Source organism: Salminus brasiliensis, chromosome 13 (assembly GCF_030463535.1).
Source record: "Salminus brasiliensis chromosome 13, fSalBra1.hap2, whole genome shotgun sequence".
NCBI lineage: Eukaryota > Metazoa > Chordata > Actinopteri > Characiformes > Bryconidae > Salminus > Salminus brasiliensis.
The window spans coordinates 7,268,363-7,289,033 of record NC_132890.1 but is presented as its reverse complement, the minus strand read 5'-3'; the positions used below and the strand labels follow the sequence as shown (position 1 = coordinate 7,289,033).

Below are 20,671 nucleotides of genomic sequence, written 5' to 3'. Positions count from 1 at the left end.
CGCTAGGAATCCTCCTATGACGAGTTTAGCTGAGTGGAGAAGGAGCCGAGCGAACACCACATCATCTCAGCTCTGACTGGACCAACTAAAGACCAGCACCTGCTAAGCTCCATTCTGGAGGAGAGAAAATCCAGCCGGTTTAACTCCTCCCACTCAGTCCATGTAAACAGAAGCAACAGTAGGGAGAGCCCTGAACACCACAGCTAGCAAAGAGAGACGAGACAGCCTCATATTTCTACAATAGACTCCTCACCGAGACCTGGTGCTGAGGGGTCTGTTTCCCCAGGGGTTTTATCCAAACCTTGCGGAGAACAGTTTGATTGGATGCTGCATGAATTAATTAGCATTTCTAATCACAGATATACGCAAACCTGTCCCATCATTCAGCCCTGCGTTCACTCCGGTTCAGATTAACTCTTGTCTTATTGGTCGCCTCGTTATTAATGACACATGATGGACGAAGTTGGGTGGAGTGGACACCCAACACTTGAATTACTGGTGTATTTAGGAAAGGACGGCAGCGTGAGCCATTAATTACAACACGACGGGAAGCCACTTAACTCAGAGATTACAGGCTTACAGATCCCTTCATCTATCTGTGTGAATTCCACTGCTTTTATTTTGTTCTGTGATTTGAGTGATAAAACGTTAATGATCAGATTTCCGAGTTTACGTTTCAGAGTTTGATTTGGACAGCGTGGGTTTGAGGTATTTTCCATGACTTAATAATGGAGCATTAGCCACAAAGTCTGGGACATAGATAGTTAGGGATAGTTAGCTAGCATGCGGCCTGTAGAGAGGCCGCCCAGGTGCTTGTTCAGTCTCTCGTCGCTTCCAGACTTGACTACTGTAACTCCCTTCTGGCTGGTCTCTCTCTGCGCCCCATCAGGCCCCTCCAGAATGCAGCGGCACGGGTCGTCTTCAGCGTTCCTAAATTCAGCCATGTCACTTCACTGCTGCGTTCTCTCTTCACTGGCTTCCTGTAGCTGCTGCCCGCATCAGATTCAAAACCTTGACGCTGGCCTACAAAGCCCAGAACGGACCAGCCCCTCCGTACCCCGTGGCAGTGGTCAAAAGCCGATCTGCACCAGCAGCCCTTCCAGCTTCAAGTACGGCTCTGCTCGACCCGCCATCCCTCAAAATCCACGGAAGACGAGCGTCCAGGCTTTTTTCTGTCCTGGCACCAATATGGTGGAACGAGCTTCCCCTGGGTGTCCGAACGGCCGAGTCACTCGCTGTCTTCAAACGCAGACTGAAGACCCTCCTCTTCTAGAATACTTGGACGAATAGCAGAGTGGTCACCTTACTGACTTGTGTTTAGTAGTGTCTTGGAGGTCTCTTTGATTTTTTTAGCCTTTTCAAACTAGCTTAGGTTTTTCTTGGGTAAATAGCAAAGCACTTTTGTAAATGCCTTAAATGTAAATGTAGCAGGCTGTTGTATTGTGCAACAGATACCACTACCAGCCAGTGAGCTACCACACCACATGGGAGACTGGGGTTCGATTCCTAGTCTGGGCTATGCTGCACTACACCAATAAGAATCCTTGGGCAAGACTCTGGACACTACATTAGTCCAGCTCTGTAATATGAATAACCTTGTAAGTCACTATGGATAAGAGCATCAGCTAAACGCCATAAATCGAAATGTAAATGATTGCACCAGAATAAGGAGCGTCCTCTGGGTTAACAAATTCAAGCACCAGTAAGTGCCTGTAATCATTTTAAAGATATATATTTTTTCAATGAATACATTGTTCTGCTTTCTGCCCCACAGACCAGAGAAGAAGAAAAGGGTGACTGAAGAGGGCGAGGGAAGCTCTGGTGTGGCCAAGAAGATAAAGAAACAAGGAAAGGAGAAGGTAGGCGTCTTTTCCACTGAGCAGGATAGCGGTGTGTTGGACATAGACGAAGAGGCACAGGCTACTGAATTGCTGGTAATGGACATGAGAAGCAGAAGAAGGAGGCAAAAATTAGTATGTAGATATACAGTCTGCAGATTTTAGACTTTAGGAATAAGTGAATTCCTTGATCAGGCTAATGAGCGTGTAGCATTGGTTTTGAAGCAAGCTTTTGTCCAGTTATTTTGTAGGTCATTTTAGATAGTAGACCATTAAAATGTTCCATTACGACTTGAAGACAATACATACTTTTAAAGATGAGCAATCCTCCATCCTTTCACTTTATCACTTTATCAGCTTCATTTTGATAAGCGCTTTCTTTGACTAGCCAAACTTTTTTGCTGTAAAATTGGTTAAAAAGACTCCTCAAAATCCCAAGTCTCTGATTGCCCGTTCTGAGGAACAGTCCTACTTAGAGCGCAGAGTATTATCAACGAGGAGAAAGTGCTCATGATTGTTCAGAGTGCTGCAGGGTGTTTATCCTTAGGGCAAGTGGACTATTTGAGTTTTGCAGATCGACCAAAAGCATTTCTTCGGGATTTCCAGGAGAAAATAATGTGCCCTGCGCTGCTGACACTTGCATAGTTCAGTACCTGTTATTTGCTAAGGTTAAAACACCTATCCCACTGTAATTTTTTTTCCTTCTACACTGTAGCAAAGTTTAATAAGATTTATTTTATAACTTGAGGTCGCCAATTTTAGTCTGCTCCTGCAGAGCTTTTGAAAAGAGCCTTTTTCCTATTGCATGCACAACATGTACAGTGCTTCGGAAAAGGTCCTCAATTTTTAATACTGACTTTACAGCTAATAATACATAAAGATGACCCTGATGGATAAAAAAAAAACAGAAATGCAAGACATTTGATGTATTTATTATGTATTTATGAAGGAAAGATATTTAACACTCAAACCCTGCCCTGTGGAGAAAGTGATTGCCCCCTGTATTTCAGTAGCTGGTCACACCCCCTAAGCAGCATCCATAGGCCCACTCGGCCTTTAAGCAGGAACTGCACGTTTCAGGTCCTGACACAGCATTCCAGTGGGATTTAGGGTGGGACTCGGACGTTTAAGATGGCTAGGCCATTGTAAACCTTCAAGTTCCCTATTTTACACCCATTCAGAGGTAGACTGAGGCGCTTGCGTGGTCCGGATCGTTGTCTTTCTCACGGACAGATGACTTACCGTTCTTTTAAAAAAATCATTTTGATATAGAGCAAAATTCATGAACCCTGTTTAAACCTGGTCACTTTATTAGTCTTGAGTGGGAGGATTACATCTGGATAAGGCCAAGCCACCTAGAAATGCAAGTGTAAAACCACTTCAGGAGGTGATGGGAGAAGCATTCAAGCAGTGTAAACCCATCAGTCTCTTCTAGATGCATTTGAAAACCATAACTCCTCCCAGTGCAACCAAAATAATTGGCGGTAATAATTGTAGCACAATGAGCGAATTTACACATTCTGTCCCACACAGCAGCCAGATTTCTAATGTGTCTACTTGGAGACACATTTGACAACCCAGTGTAAACACATGTGGCTAAAAACCCTCAATCCAGATGAAGTAAACAGGGTCCTAGTTCCCTCAATGGTAGAAAGGCATCCAGTTCTTGATGCAGCCAAGTGTCTCCAAACCATCACGCTACCACCACCATGCTACACAGTTGATATGAGGTTCCTAGTTTAAATGCAGGAAGCTGGAAGTATTGACTACTGATCCAGTCCAGACATTCTCCATTTGGACAATGTTTGATACTTTGCAGACCGAAGACATGAAGCGCCAAATACATTTGTCAAATGTCCTGCCAGACTCTGTCTATATACTACTAAAAGCTACTGTAAGATTCAGACAGGGGGCAACACCTAGTCACAGCACTGTAAAGGTAGACTATGCACTGGTGTGGTATCTTCCATTTTTTTTTAGAAAGTTAAAAAGGAGGACGGGGAGAAGCCTGTCACAAAAAAGAAGAGGACAAAGGAAGAGATTGAGGCCGCCAGAGCCCTCAAGATCAAGAAGAAGGAGGAAGAGGAGCAACAGCGATGGCGTTGGTAGTGTATTTGGTTTTGTAGACCCCTGATGTCAACATTGCCAAAATGCCCGTTGCTGTAGTTAAGCTTCCACAAGCTTTCATAAGCAGAAGACAATTCAGTTGCTTAGTTAGCATCAGTCATCTGTGACTCAGCACCTAACCTCCTGCACTGTAGGCGTTTACAGGCAGGCAGACAGATAGACGGACAGATGGATGTACCTAAAGGAATAGTTTTAAAGGAACTCTTCAGCACAAAATTTAGCACAACTTACTAGGATTGATCACTTATCCCAGACATTAATGTCTCACGATGGCTACTGAAGTTTGAAACGAGCGATGCTAGGCTAACATTGCTAACAAACACTGGAATTATAGCTACATAAAAACGAGAAGGAACTTCTGCAGAGCTTAATGAAGTTCTAGTTTTAGCTTGCATGTTTAAATAAGGATCTGGATATGTCCAAATATTTGTGGAGACCCCTTCCAATGAATGCATTCAGCTACTTTAAGTTGCGGCCATTGTTTGTCATTGTTTGTCCGGTTGAGAAGCATTGCCAATAGAATAAGCCCTCCTGGAGCAGAGGAGTATGAACCTATTGGCACTATGCTTAATGCCGAGCGTGGGCTAGAGGGGTATAAAGCCCCCCAGCGTTGAGCTGTGGAGCAGTGGAACTTATGTTTTATGGAATGATGGTGATGCTCTGTTCAACATTTTTGGGATGGGTGCGGTGGTGATCATTAAACATCCTGACCGCGCGAATGTGTGAAGCTGAATGCAATCTGTCCCAATACTTTTGTCCATTTAGTGTGCATCAAAGATTAGATCGGTCCAGAGTTTAGCATCTCCAGTTCTTAACTAAGGAAGCCCTTGTTAGATGTTGCATGTGTATTGGCAGACTGACTTTGGCTTGGGTAAATGGGTAAATGTCGTGGGAGTCGTGGTAATTAGTTTTTTTTATAGTTAATATTCTTTAAACCATATAAACGACTTCCAAAATAACGAAAGCCGCCGTTCTCCATTTTTTACTCTTTCCTCTGTGTGTTCTGTTCAGCATGGTCGGCTTAGGTTTCTATTGTTTGTCATCCAAATCCAAACTGATTTTGACATTTGAAAGGGGTCCGTCCTTGTGTGTGTGTGTGTGTGTGTGTGTGTGTGGGCGTCAGTGCATTCCTGGTCTTTGCAATTAAAACGCGCTCTTTGTTCTGTCAGGTGGGAGGAGGAGAAGTATGAAGATGGTGTCAAATGGAAGTTTCTGGAACACAAAGGACCATATTTCCCACCTGAGTATCAGCCCCTTCCAGACAACGTCAAGTTCTACTACGACGGTACGTGTCTTTCGTCTGTATCCAGGAAAAGTGCCAGCTTCTGAAGATGCTTGAACTCGCACTCGCTTTGTAGAGAGGGTAACTTTCAGTCCAGGCCAGAATACAGTTGGACAGTTGGAGGAGAGAACACTCTGTGAAAGCTATGAAGAGACATTTTTTGTGAAATGCTCTCTTTTTTTTTCCTCCCCCTTCACCTTTCCCCCGCCTCATCTCTCTCTGCCTGGGCATGGAGCCCAGCTCTGGGCCAGCAGTGTCCAGCGTCTGGGTCAGCAGGCCCCTGGAGAGAACACGGAGGAGCCTCTAATCGTTTTCCTCTAGCTGCATCTGTTAATAGCCACTCTGCAATGAAAAGAAGAGACCCCTCTTTGAAGTACGGGGCCATGCTGCAGGGCAGAGCCCATTCATCTTGTCCTAGCGGAGGAAAAAAAAGAAAAGAAACAACAACCAAGGCTCAGAAAACATTTGGGTTTTTCAGGCTCCGACCCCTCTGAGTGTTTAGATGGAGTTTTGATTATAGCTGCTGCAGGAGCAGCTCCCTGGAATGCATTTAAACAGATTCCCTCTCTCCCAGCCTCTACTCTGAGCATTTCCTCAGTCAGTCCTGGGGGATGGCGCCTGCTTGCTGACTCATGCTTGTTTTGCTGAATGTAAACCCTGACACCCTCATTGATCGGACTTGAATTAGACATGATGAATGAGAGACGCCGTGTCGTGTAGAAGGCTCCTGCTTTCACGCCACTGCTGTGGGAACATAGGGGAGTAGTGCTTGGCAACAAGTAAACGTGAGGGTTTGAGTTACTGCAAATCTGAATTCAGCTTCTTTGCTGTAATGCTTTTCAATTACAGCAAGATTTGATATTAGGGGAGTAACAGCATGTGTATTCACACCGAACTGTCACTTTACGGACGTCATGGTTTAGTGTACACAGTAGTACATAGAAAATAACCGGACACTTAGCCTATTGTAGGCTTGGGCAGTATAACAGTAATGCTGTGTACAGTTTAAAAAATTGACAGTGTATGAGGACAAATAAGCTCATTCCCCCATGATTGTTGATGTCATGCTCAAAAAAACAGGTGGGGGGGAAAACAAGCCCACCATAGTTGCGTTTCTAGGGACACCGAGGCAGAGCAAGCAAACCTGGATGACTCGGTCTACTAAATGTGTCTGAAAACAGTGGAAAACACTCCTAAGACCGGCCACTCAACTCTGTGCTCTCAGATATGAGGCCTGATCCTCTAAACTGGTGTGATTCGAGCCTCAGTTAACTGAAACGTGGTCTGTGCTGTGGAGTTTAGCCTGCTAGCTAACTTATCTAAGCCTAGATAGCCGTCTACGAGTCCAAACACAGCAGAACCGGTCTCTCGTTACGTCTTTCTGTTATGGGGTACATACAGGTTGGGTAATCGGTGGTCTAAATTGGCAAGGGGGGGGGGGGACAAAAACAGTGTTGAGCATTTCTATTGGTTCATCCATCATGAGCTCCTGGCACAATCTGAAGAACAGCTGCCAGGTTCACATCATGTCAAAAAGTGAAAATGGCAGAATAACTTTCATACTAGATACGAGATACTAGGTTTTGCCAGGACAGTGACTACATGTATGCTTTTTTTTATGTTTGTGTGGGAAAACAGGCAAGGCTGTGAAGCTTAGTCTGGCTGCTGAGGAAGTGGCTCTGTTTTTTGCTCAGATGCTGGACCATGAATACACCACTAAAGAGGTGTTTCGCGACAACTTCTTCAAAGACTGGAGGAAGGTATGTATGTGGAAGTGTCTACACGTCCTGCTGTGTGATCTGCCTGCTGCCAGAGCTTAGCCCTAAGGGACTGTGAGATGTGTAGCTCTCTAGTAGCAAGAATTCCCGGGGCTCGATTCGATGTTTCACACGTTCATCAGTTTCTGATGTGGAAAGGCTCTTTTTCCACTGTTTGATTCGAGTGGGTCTACTTCAAATGAAAATTCTGTTGATTTTCCAAACATTTGCACAACATAATCATTGAGATAAACGGTCATTCGGAGTGATTTGACTGAAATGCAGACTTGTCTCATCTTACCAGTGCTGATTGGAATCAGGTAAGAAGAATTTGCCTTGCAGTTCCCTGCATAGATCTCTCTTAATTGTGTGTGTGTGTGTGTGTGTGTGTGTGTGTGTGTGTGTGTGGGGTGGGGGGTGGGGGGGGGGGTTACACTATGTCCAAATGTTTGTGGACACCCCTTCTAATGAAAGCATTCAGTTGCTTTAAGTTGTGCACATTGCTGACGCAGATACACGTGCACACTCAGCTTGTCTAGTCCCTGTAGAGAAGTATTAGCAGAATAGGATTCTCTGGAGCAGATAAACATGAACCTATTGGCACCATGCCTAAAGACTAAAGCATTGAGCTGTGGAGCAGTGGAACTGTGTTCTCTGGAATGCTGGTTGAGGCTCCATTCAGTACTTTCGGGATGAGTTGAGGATAAAGTGAGACGATAAACATCCTGACCTCACTAACGCTCCTAACGCTGAATGCAATCAAATCCTCAGCAGCAGTGCTCCAAAATCTACTAGAAAGCCTTCTTCCCTGGACAGTAGAGACAATTACTCCAACAAAAGCAGGGCAATTAATTTTTATACATATACAGTGAGTCCAAGAAGTATTTGATCCCTTGCTGATTTTCTTTGTTTGCCCACTAATAAAGACACTATCCTTCTGCACTTTTAATGGTAGATATATTCTAACATGGAGAGACAGAATATCAAGACAAAAATCCAGAATATAATTTTAAAGAATATATTTTAATTAATTTGTATTTCAATGAGGAAAATAAGTATTTGATCCCTCTTGCCAAACACACTCAATACTTAGTGGCAAAGCCTTTGTTTGCAAGCACAGCGGTGAGACGTTTGTTGTAGTTAACCACAAGTTTAGCACACACACCAGGGGGAATTTTGGCCCACTCTTCTTTGCAGATCCTCTCTAAATCATGAAGGTTGGTGGGCTGTCGCTTGGCAACTCTGACCTTCAGCTCCCTCCATAGATTTTCGATCGGATTGAGGTCTGGCGACTGGCTGGGCCACTCCATGACCTTAATGTGATTTTTCTTGAGCCAATCCTTTGTTGCCTTTGCTGTATGTTTAGGGTCGTTATCATGTTGGAAGACCCAACCACGGCCCATTTTCAGATCCCTGGCAGAGGGGAGGAGGTTGTCCCTCAGGATTGTGCGGTACATGGCTCCATCCATCTTCCCAGTGATGCGGTGAAGTAGCCCTGTACCCTTGGCAGAGAAACACCCCCAAAACATTATGCTTCCACCTCCATGCTTGACGGTGGGCACAGTGTTCTTGGGGTCATAGGCAGCATTTTTCTTCCTCCACACATGGCGGGTGGAGTTGAGGCCAAAAAGTTCAATTTTGGTCTCGTCTGACCACAAAACCTTCTCCCAATAACTTGGTTCATCTTTCAAATGATCATTGGCATACTTGAGGCGCGCCTCCACATGTGCTCTCTTCAGCAGGGGTACCTTTCGGGCACTGCAGGATGTGAATCCATTGTTGCGCAAAGTGTTGCCAATTGTTTCCTTGCAAACTGTGGTCCCAGCTGCCTTCAGGTCATTTGCTAACTCCTGCCGAGTGGTTGCAGGACGATTTCTGACTGTTCTCAGCATCATTGCCACCCCACGAGGCGAAATCTTCTTTGGAGCACCGGGCCGAGGTCTGTTGATTGTCATGTTATACTCTTTAAACTTTCTGATAATTGCACCAATAGTTGTTACTTTCACATCCAACACCTTACTAATCTTTTTGTAGCCCATTCCAGCTTTGTGAAGGTCAACAATTCTGACTCTGAGGTCCTGTGACAGCTCTTTGGTTTTACCCATGTTGGAGACTTGAAATCTGTGTGATCTGTCTGATTCTGTGGACAGGTGTTTTTCACACAAGTGATTAGTGAGAACAGGTGGCTTCAGGTCAGGTAACAAGTTGATTGGGAGTGTCTAACTGGTCTGTAAAAGCCAGAACTGCTAATGAATACTAAGGGATCAAATACTTATTTCACTCCATGAAATACAAATCAATTAATATATATTCCTTAGATTTATTTTCTGGATTTTCTTTTTAATATTCTGTCTCTCCATGTAAGAATACATCTACCATTAAAAGTATAGAATGATCATGTCTTTATTAGTGGGCCAACGAAGAAAATCAGCAAGGGATCAAATACTTCTTGGACTCACTGTATATACCCTTAATTTCCAAAGAAACAATAAATGCGCAGGTGTCCCAATACTTTTGTCCAAGCCAAAAACTAATCTTAAAACCATATATCAGTGTCTCGGGTGTTAGGAAGAATAATTGTTTTAACCCCATCAAACCAAACATCTCTCACACAAACATTTAGGTTCCTAAATTGTTCTTGGTTAGAACCAAGAAAAAGGTTCTTGGGAACCTCTTTAATGGGTACTTATGTTTTTTTATAATGATGTTTGATCTGATGGGTGTACCAAACATCTCAAAAGTACGAAAGGGCCACCAAGAACCATTTAGGGACCTTCGTTTTTAAGACTGTGAGAATCTTTTTAGAGACATGGGAGTCTTCAGATGTCTGGATCCCATCACCACCACAACCGTTATATAGACTCTGTTAAATATATAGACCCCCCCCTTTAAGAAGTGCAAGATTAGATATTTAATGCTCTTGGGCTCCCCCTGCAGTCTGTAAAAATGTAGTCCTATATAAATAGTACTATAAAGGACTAGCTGTACACATGCATACCTGGACAAGCTGAGAGAAGCATGTGGACTGAGGTGGTAGAGTAATTTATATAGGGTTTTACGCAGTCCTATAAAATGGATTGCAGTAGCAGCATTCTGGCCTGGAGTGGCAATGACGGAGATGCCGCTCTCCAAATAAGGGGGAAAGTGAACCATGAACTTGAAGCTGAAGCTGCTATTTTAAGGGGAAAATGCTACATAATGTTGCTTTAAACACCAAAATCTAGAAAGGAATAAAGACAATGGCAACGAACAGCAGCGATGGTCTATTCGCTCCAGATTGAGGTAAGAGAATTTACGCCAGCATGTCTTCTGAAGTAGTGCACCGGCCATGATTTCATATTGTATATTGATCTCATTATAAGCACAGTCTGCCTTAAAGAGAGAGGGGCTAGGAAGATTATTGAGCTTCGCACCATAACCCCCCTCTCCCCCCCGTCTGTCTTCAGCGGGTGATTTTTATCAGTTTAAATGGATTCTTTTGGAGTTCATAGCCATGTTCAGAACCAAAGTGTTTCTGGTTCAGATGTGTGCGGCTGTGATAGGAGAGATGGATGATGGATTATTCATTTGGAGTGAGGTGGGGAGGGGAGGGGGGAGTGTGGTGGAATGGTACCATGGCCGAGCTCGCCGCACCCCAGCAGGGCCTAGGGCCTATCACGCAGAATTAATTTCGTGCTGCTTAGCGCTCAATGCTCTTGAAAATACGATTTGTGTAAAGGCATTGATATGCTAATCCAGACAACTCGCTCCCCACATACGAACAAATCCAATTTAACTGTTTTATTATAACACGGAAGCCTCGCCTCGCCTCACTGAGCACAGTCTCCGCCCACTGCCCCGCTGTCAATCAGGAAGGGAGAGGGAGGGAGAGAGAGAGAGAGTGTGAGAAAAGGGAGATGGGGGATCAGAGACTGATAAGACAGTAAGATCAGTCTATCTCTGCAGACTCTGATCTGTGTGGAGTTGCTGTACTCAGCCTGTATAATGTAGGTTCCTCTGCAGTACCGCTTGGTAATGCTTCTGTGACTGCTTAACCTAGTCCTTGTCGAAGTCTCCTCATAGCTCAGAAAATAGACCAGTGCGATCTGTACCATCAAACATCTGGACGCCGCCGCAGTACGGATGTGTGACAATAATGAATTTATTTATCCATTGAACTTCCTGTTAGTTCCTCATTAAATGTAAATCCGTGTCATGGTTCGGGTGCAGGCACTAATGAATTCCATGCATTTCAATGCATGGTTTACTTGCCCTTAGAACACAGTACGGCTTCCGCGAGAGGGTGTTGGGCAAACAGTAATGAGGAGACAGGAGGTTAAGTGGAAGTGCACACATGGGAGTGTGTACAGAGGAAGAGAGGGCTGGTGAGCTTATGTAGATCGTCTTTGGTGGTTGGTGGTAATTGGCTCACATTAGAGGGCTGTTTGTGTTGTTGGTGAGGAGATGCAAACAAGCACATGGCTGTCCTTACAAGGCTAATGCTACCCAATTGTAGTTCATTTGAGAGTAGGAGAGAGAGAATTGGGGGTACGTTTTGTGTCCTTGTCAAACTAGGTGGGTTGGTTTGAGGGTCTTTTTGGATAAGTTGCTCAGGATGGTGCAATGAAGAAAAGTCATGCAGTGAGCCGCAGTTCTGCAGACATTTACGTTTAAGGCATTTAGCAGATGCTCTTATCCAGAGCGACTTACAAAAGTGCTTTTTTAACCTCAGCTAGTTTAAATAGGCTACAAATTCAAAGATACCTCTAAGTTTAGTCACTACTAAACACAAGTCAGTAGGGAGACCATAATACTCTAATATACTATTTGCCCAAGTATTCTCAGAAGAGGAGGGTCTTCAGTCTGCGTTTGAAGACAGCGAGCGACTCTGCTGTTCGGACACCCAGGGGAAGTTTGTTTGTTCCCTTACTTTGGTGCAGGACAGAAAAAAGCCTGGACGCTTGTCTTCTGTGGATTTTAAGGGATGGCAGGTCGAACCGAGCCGTACTTAAAGCTCAGGGGGCTCTTGGTGCGGATCGGCTTTTGACCATCACCATCAAGTACGGAGTAGCAGACATGGAGAAAGACCATGGAGAAAGACCAGACTGGTTCAAGCTGACAGAAAAGCTACAGTAACTCAGAGATGACCACTCTGTACCATTGGTGAGCAGGTAAGCATCTCGAAATGCGAAAACACCATATGAACAACCTTGAGGCGAGTGGGCTACAGCAGCAGAAGACATGTCAGATTCCACTTCTGTCCGCCACGAACAGAAAGCTGAGGCAGGAGAAATGATGGTATACAGATGGTACAGATGGTAGGGTCAGAATCTGACCCTGATAGCATGAATCCATGGACACCACTACCCTCGTGTTTGACTGCGGATTGATTCTTTGACACAGGCGGGGGAAAAAAAGGATTTTACACTAGTAAGAGTCCTTGGGCAGGGCTTCTGACGTTACATATGCCTACATCTGTGTGTGATTATATAATGTCATGCGGGAAAAGGAGCGTTTGATCCAGATGCTATAAAAATAAACGCTTTGACAAAACACTTTCACAATCACATTGTGGGATCAAATTATTTTATTCAACATTTCACACACTGCACTAAATCCAATTAACCAGGATTAATTACACTCCCTTTGTAATGAGACATGCAGTTGTTCAGTGTTCAAGTACTAACTACCGCCATGGTGTGCTCCGGAAAGCATATTGTAGCATATTGTGATGTAATTTATCGCAAGAAATATAATGCGTAAATATAAAAGCTGTTTTTTTTTTTTTTAGACACTTGTTGGCCTGATCAGCAACAGCCTGCAGTGTTCAAGCTGTCCTACACAGAAAACGTTGGCTTGGAGAGTTATTATCTGAGAGCAGCTTCAGTAAACCCTGATTGCTTTGTGATTGCAGGTACTGAATTAGATTTATTCAATAGCGCAGGCTCTGAGGTCAAGCTGGGATTATGTCAGAGGTGATTGATTCCTGATGGTGTGGTGCTGAGGCTCGGAGCTGCTGTGTGTGCGAAAGGGCCAGAGAGTTTGTAGTCCATTTTACTCTCTTGTCCTCTTTGCCTCCATCTCTCCGGCTTATGTGCGAGCGCCCCAGGGGTGCCGTTGGGGGGGGGGTGGTGTGTGTCCACAAGAGAGAATGGCAGGCGGGTCACCCTTTTGAAAGGATAAAATTGAAATTGCCTGTTTGAGGGCCTGTGGTGCCGGCCCCGGGAGAGGAGATTACAGCGATTCACTGTTGGGGTGACATTTAACAAAAGGAAAAAGAGGAAACTTTGGAATCTAGAATAAAACAAGCTGGAGAAAGTTGTGTAACGGTCCCCGGAGCTGTAACCTCTGCACTGGTCAAACCTCTCTGTCCGTCCGTCCTTCCCCCCCCTCGAGCTCCTGGGATGGAGTGCTCATTACAGGTGAGGCAGGTCGCTGCTCTTCCTCTCTCAGGTGGTTTGAATTAGCCCGAGTGAGACGGGTTCCATTATGGCTCTCATTAACCCGCTGCTGAGAAGCAAAGGTCCAAACTAAATCCCCCCAGTAACATCCGTTTGGAGAGTTGCACCCTGACTGTAGTGGGTACATCAGTTTTTCCACGAGTAAGTGCAGATAATGCAAGATACAAACGGTGTGAGACTCGCTAACGTCATGGAAGTTTCAGGCGTGTTTTAAGTGAAAATGAAAACGCAGCACTTCGTCGACCCAGCTGTGGGCCGGTTGTGGACTGAGGTAGTCAGGTTTGTTTTTAGGACAGTGGACAGAAAGGAACAGGTTCTAGAATGTAACCTTCGCAGCACTTAAGGTGGAAAGGGACACGTTAACCGACGCCATCTGACTTTACAGGAGAAGGCAAAAATGGTGTTGATTTTGAATGGAGGTTTATGTAAAATGAGTAATTTGGTCTATTTGTGCAAAATTATTGACACAGTGAACAGAGCAGCTACTGGGTGCAAGCAATGGGAAAATAAAAAAATGGAGGGACATGCTTTTTTCCTTTTTTATTGGACAGCAGCAAAATTGAGTACAAATGTATTTATCGAGCACTTTCCACATGTCACAAAGCAGATTTGCAAAGATCCAGGTCCAAGCCTCTTTTGAGCACAGAGAGAACCAAGGAACCGGTGATCTGCACTGCACCACAGCTGACCACAGTAGTAGCCAACAGTAGTAGAATACCCATGCGGGACAGACAGTCATATGCATAGCTATGCACTATCATCCTGTAGGACCGCATTGAAACGGGCAACAGGAAAGTAGAGAGTCAGATTGGGGCGGCACCACAGAGACAGAACAGTAGGAACAGGGTATGTGAACGACCCATAGATACACAAGCCAAAGCGAAGACTACAAAGACATGGTAGTGAGACAACTAGGGACCAACAACGTGGTAGTAACCTCAGGCTCCCGCAGATGGCATTGCACAAGCCCATAAACATCTGCGGGGTGTGTGACCGGATTCATAGGTGGTGCAGTGCAGTGCAGTGCAGTGTGCGTGTCGTTCAGTGTGTGGACGGTGGGTCACAAAGTAGATGTTAATGTTTGGCAAGAAGGAGCGATTTGCATTTAGTGTGAAGGAGCCATAGTGTGAAGGAGCATTCAGGAGCATTGACACTTTTGGACTGACCTGCAAAAGTTCCTCTGGAAATCTGTGGGACTACCTGAAACAATGAGTGTAGCACCAGGGAAGGCATACAGTTCTTGCGCAATTGTGTGATGCAAGAGTGGCTGAATGTTGATGTCACCTACATTCAGAAACTTGGCCAAACCATGGCAAATCAAATCGCAGCTGTTATTCGTGCTTGTGGAGGTATTAAATGCTATTAAGTACATTTCAGTTACAGGCGACTGGTATTTATTTATTTATTTATTTATTTATTTATTTGTGTCTGGTGAGTCAACCTTGTTGTCCTTGGTTAAAAATGCAGTTAAGGACACCCGTTTTGTCTTTTGCATTGTCCTATGTCTGTGTTTTTAGGAGCTGCTAGGCCTGAGCCAGTAATTCAGTGTTCAGATGATCAATATAAAGAGCTGTGTATGTGTTTTGCGTGTGTGTTCACTTAGGAGATGACTCTAGAGGAGCGAACTCTGATCACTGACCTGAATAAGTGTGACTTCGGAGAGCTCCATACTATGCACAGAGAGAGGGTGGAGGCCAGGAAGAACCTGAGCAAAGAAGAGAAGCAGGTGAGCTCAGTTCCCAGAAAAGTCTGAAAACAAGCCTGTGTTGTGGAACAGGCCTGAATAAAGCAGGTGTCCTGTTTTGGGTCAAAACTGGTCATTTCATGAATTTCAAGGGCACACACACACACACACACACACTTGCTTTTTTTCCCCTCTGACTACCACACAGTTGTGGATTACTTACTGTCACTGTGGGGTGTTTTTCCTCCCAAACCACATGCAGGTTAATAAAGAAGCCAATCAGAAGATTGTAGAGGAGTACGGCTTCTGCATGTTGGACCACCATCGGGAGCGCATTGGGAACTTCAAGATTGAGCCTCCAGGGCTGTTCAGAGGCAGAGGAGAGCACCCTAAACAGGGCATGTTGAAGAAGAGAATCCAGCCGGAGGACGTCATCATCAACTGCAGCCGGTAACGTCCATATTTAGCATCAGCAGCAGCCTCGTATTTAAGGCCTTGTGTTGGCTACTGATGGGCTTTTTACTAGGGATGTCCCAGTCGGGATGCAGATGCTCAGGATTGGGGCTGTTCTGTGTGTATTTTAATTATAAGGCTTATTTATTTATAGAGCATTTTTTTCCAAAAAAATGCAGAAACTTTAGATTAAAGCCAGAATAATTTAATTGGATTTGCTTAAAGACAGTGATTTGATATTTTATATGAAATCTGTATTTCATATAACACACACACACACACACACGCACTGGATTAATGTGGGCTATTATGCAACATTAAAGTCCTCTGTTTGGATCAGGAGACATACAAAGTGGGTCAGGGCATCAATACCACTTAGAGCTGTTATGTGCTGGTTTCTTAAGGAAGTCTCAGGCATGTCTCTGCACTGTACAGTACTGTTACATGCCCTCATCTGCCCTGCAGGGAGTCCTGTATCCCGCAGCCACCCGCCGGCCACAAATGGAAAGAGGTTCGACATGATAACACGGTCACGTGGTTGGCCAGCTGGACTGAGAATGTGCAGGGTTCCTGCAAATACGTGATGCTCAACGCAAACTCCAAACTGAAGGTATAGAGTGCAGAACATCTGGCTCTCGTTAGCGGTTAGCTTGTGCTTTTCATACTTTTTAATTTTTTATTTATTTATTTTTTTTTTTTCCTCTCTCTCTCTCTCCCCCCTCCTTCCTTTGTTTTTTCTCCCTACCTCATGTCAATCTGTATTTGCCTCTCTTGGTTAATAGATTAGGTTTTGATGACATTTAGCTGTAGCGCTTGCTGCCGGTTAATCAAACAGAGCAGAAAGCGAAATGCATTCGTTTCTTTTTCTTTTCTTTTTTTTTGGCGCCTAGTCCCCTTCTCCGTGCTTCATCTCATCATTTGTCTCGCTCCACTCTCTGCCTCTCTCACACACAATCAAGTCAGGATGCAAAGCAATCAATTCCATCATTACTCAATTACCCACGCCTCACAATAAGCAAGGTTCTTCCCCTGGGAGTGCAGATGTACACTTTTGCTGCTTCCCTTTCTGCTCCTCATGCAGCTCGCACCCTCACACAGACTCTCCCCCTCTCTCTCTCTCTGTCACTCTCTCTCTCTCTGTCCCTCTCTCTCTCTCTCTGTCCCTCTCTCTCTCCCTCCCTCCCTCTCTCTCTCTGCCTCTCTCTCGCGCTCTTTCTCTCAGTCTCTCTCTCTCTCTCTCTCTCTCTCTCTCTCTCTCTCTCTCTCTCTCTCTCTCTCTCTCTCTCTCTCTCTCTCTCTCTCTGTCCCTCTCTCTCTCTCTGTCCCTCTCTCTCTCTCTGTCCCACTCTCTCTCCCCCCCCCTCTCTCTCTCTCTCTCCCCCCCCTCTCTCTCTCTCTCTCCCCCCCCTCTCTCTCTCTCTCTCCCCCCCCCTCTCTCTCTCTCTCTCCCCCCCCTCTCTCTCTCTCTCACTCTGTCTCTCTCTCTCTCCCTCTCTCTCCCTCTCTCAGTCTCTCTGTCGCGGCTTATATTTCTCTATTTTCTTTTTTCCCCTGCCTCCTCTTCGCTCTGTAGGAGAGTGTTACTGTGGCAACACAAGGTGTAGAGGGTAACCGTGTTGTGGGCCAATTAAATTGCCGCAAACCACAGGCACAACAACATAATCTAACCTCTGACACATAGATTCATGGAAAATTAATACCCAGATACACCCAGCAGTGGAAAGCCCAAGCATTTCTCTTCAACCTGGACTTTGTGTCAGTGTGCCACCTAACTGATTTCAGTGAAGTATTCTTCACACTGCTTGATTTTCAAGGCAGAAATGCTCAACATGTGTTCAGAAAGGTCAAGATGAAGAGAGTCTTCTGTGGAAAAGCCAGAATAAGTGGCTAGTCTTCTCTTTCCAAACGCCAAACTAATCGCAGACACCTCAGTGAAGCTGCCGTTTCAAGACCAACCCCACGTTCACACCAGCAGTGTGGCCAGTAGTTGTTGGATTTCAGTGAAAGCAGGCGATTTCCGATGACCATGACACATTTGGAGACTCTTCAAATCTCCAAATTGGCAACTTTACATTTTGAAGCCTTTATATTTGTCCATTCATCATCAAATCTGGACACGAAATAAAGAACAACTGGCGTATTCACGTTCTGACAAAAAAAAAAAAAAACACACCAAAAAACAGCCATAACATTAGTATGCCTAATATTGAGCAGGTCTCTTTTATGCCCCCAGAACAGATATTAACCCGTCGAGGCATGGACTCTACAAGACCTCCAAAGGTGTCCTGTGGTATCAAACACAAATACGTTGGCAGCAGATCTTTTCAGTCCTGTAAATTGAGAGGTAGAGCCTCCATAGATCAAATCAATGACCCTGTTGCTGGTTCACCGGTTTTACTGTCCTGAACCTCTTTTGATAGTTACTGACCACTGTACACCGTGAACAGCCCACAGACCTGCCTCATGTTTCGGAGATGCTTTGAGCCAGTCGTCTAGCCATCACAATTTGGGCCTCAGATTCTTATGCTTATACCCATTTGTCCTTCAAGAATGTACTGTTCACTTGCTGGCTAATACGTCCACCCCTTGACAGGAGTCACTTTAGATGAGCGATTTATAATCAATGTGTTTTTTCTTCCCCTATCCTGTTATGGCTATTCTGTTTATATTGGTATAGTTCTAGAGAGACCCAAATGACCAGAACCAAATTCCTTGTGTGTGTCAACATACAACAGCCAGTAAATCTGATTCTCATCTTATTTGCTTGTTAGATATTTGTTCCTGCTAGAGATGGAGAGAGGAGAAATACTGCTGGAATCTCCCATCAAGCCTGAGCTCCTGCACCAGCCGGTGATTCCCACTGTGCTTGGTTTGGGCTTGAACAGTTTTATGCACCCAGATAGGACGCTGGTGATGCGATTGACGGCAGCAATCAGCAATAACAAATGCAGTTGTCTTCTCAGACTGACTGCCCGGACCGTGATGCACTACGCAGGGGTGGAATTCATAGACCAACAATTTTTCCCTCCAGCATTTTTAGTTTTAGCATGGACGCCGATCTGATGAGAGCTAATGTTTCGTGGTGTGCAGGGGGAGAAAGACTGGGAGAAGTACGAAGTGGCTCGCAAACTCAAAACCTGTGTGGGTGCAATCCGATCCCAGTACCAGGAGGACCTGAAGTCTAAACAGATGGGCACTCGCCAGAGAGCTGTGGCGCTCTACTTCATCGACAAGGTCAGGCCTCACTCTCCTTTTCTGTCCACTTGCTTGGTAATGGTGGGCTTTGGGCCACCATGCTGTGACTTTTCATTTAAAGGCTTTGCTACTGGAGCTTACTGGTAATTCATGTCGATAAGAAAACTGCAGTAGGTGGAGAGAAAGTTCAGGTTAAGAGCCCTGCTGCACATCACATGCTACTTGTATTGCTACTTGTATTGAAGATCTTATTGGAAGTGTTCAGGCATCAACACTGTTAATTTCTTGTGGACACTTAGGCTCAGTGATTTATCAGTCTACTCAGGCTTTAGTAGGGTTCAGTAACACTGAGATTAATAACTGATCATCACAGTGATTTATCAGTCTACTCAGGCTTTAGTAGGGTTCAGTAACACTGAGATTAATAACTGATCAGCACAGTGATTTATCAGTCTACCCAGGCCTTAGTAGGGTTCAGTAACACTGAGATAAATAACTGATCAGCACAGTGATTTATCAGTCTACTCAAGCTTTAGTAGAGTTCAGTAACACTGAGATTAATAACTGATCAGCACAGTGATTTATCAGTCTACTCAAGCTTTAGTAGAGTTCAGTAACACTGAGATTAATAACTGATCATCACAGTGATTTATCAGTCTACTCAGGCTTTAGTAGAGCTCAGTAACACTGAGATAAATAACTAATCATCACAGTGATTTATCAGTCTACTCAGGCTTTAGTAGAGCTCAGTAACACTGAGATAAATAACTGATCAGCACAGTGATTTATCAGTCTACTCAGGCTTTAGTAGAGCTCAGTAACACTGAGATAAATAACTGATCAGCACAGTGATTTATCAGTCTACTCAGGCTTTAGTAGAGTTCAGTAACACTGAGATAAATAACTGATCAGCACAGTGATTTATCAGTCTACCCAGGCTTTAGTAGAGTTCAGTAACACTGAGATAAATAACTGATCAGCACAGTGATTTATCAGTCTACTCAGGCTTTAGCAGGGACTTGAGTAATTGATAAGATGGTGCACTGACTGTCCAGGTGGCTGACTGTGTTTGCTACATACTCTGCACTGACTTAAAAACGTTAATAAACAGCCCCCCATACCCCCCCCCCCCCCCCCACACACACACACACACACCCCAAACACCTCTGTGTAGAGATAAAGCATCAGGGGTTGACACACATTATTAGCCTGTACCCTGCCCTAGAGTGTTGAGGGGTTAAGTGCTTACAGGACACAACAGCAGCATGCTATGACTGACACAGCCACAAATTGAGTTCACAACCTTCTGGTAGCTGGACGATGTCCCGTCCTGCAGCGATGCCCAGACTCCTTCACACAGGGCCTGAGTCCAAGTTAGTTCTCCTATTTCTAACATATATTTGTGTGTGTGTGTGTACGCACAGCTGGCTCTGAGAGCAGGTAATGAAAAGGAAGAAGGAGAAACAGCTGATACAGTGGGTTGCTGCTCTCTGCGCGTGGAGCACATCACTTTGCACGACACACTCGACGGAGAGAACTGTGTGGTGGAGTTCGACTTCCTGGGTAAAGATTGCATCCGCTACTACAACAAGGTTCCCGTCTCCAAAAGGGTAAGGTTCACCTGTTCGATCGTTAGGCAAATCACCTTTTCCCTATTTGCAAACGAGAACGCGAAAAAGCAAGTTAACATACACTCTGTGGACAAAAGTATTGGGACGCCTGCTCAATCATTGAGTATCCTTAATCTGAAAGAAACAGAGAGTTTATCTTGCTTTCTACTAGATTTTGGTGCATTGCTGTGAGGATTTGATTGCATTCAGCTACAAAAACATTATGTCCACATGTTTGTAGACACAATCCTTCTTATGATTTGTATTCAGCTACTTTAAATTGCA

General features: G+C 44.7%; 1 protein-coding gene across 1 annotated transcript in view; it reads left to right on the top strand.

Annotated features, from left to right (window-relative positions):
- The window catches only part of LOC140575475 (DNA topoisomerase I, mitochondrial), a 39,248-nt gene that overhangs the window by 6,245 nt on the left and 12,332 nt on the right, over positions 1-20,671 (top strand). The window contains exons 5-13 of the mRNA XM_072695826.1: positions 1,775-1,859; positions 3,819-3,943; positions 5,135-5,250; positions 6,886-7,007; positions 15,048-15,170; positions 15,391-15,578; positions 16,047-16,191; positions 18,672-18,815; positions 20,201-20,386. Coding sequence (XP_072551927.1) covers positions 1,775-1,859; positions 3,819-3,943; positions 5,135-5,250; positions 6,886-7,007; positions 15,048-15,170; positions 15,391-15,578; positions 16,047-16,191; positions 18,672-18,815; positions 20,201-20,386 — 1,234 coding nt within the window. The remainder of the gene's footprint in view (positions 1-1,774; positions 1,860-3,818; positions 3,944-5,134; positions 5,251-6,885; positions 7,008-15,047; positions 15,171-15,390; positions 15,579-16,046; positions 16,192-18,671; positions 18,816-20,200; positions 20,387-20,671) is intronic.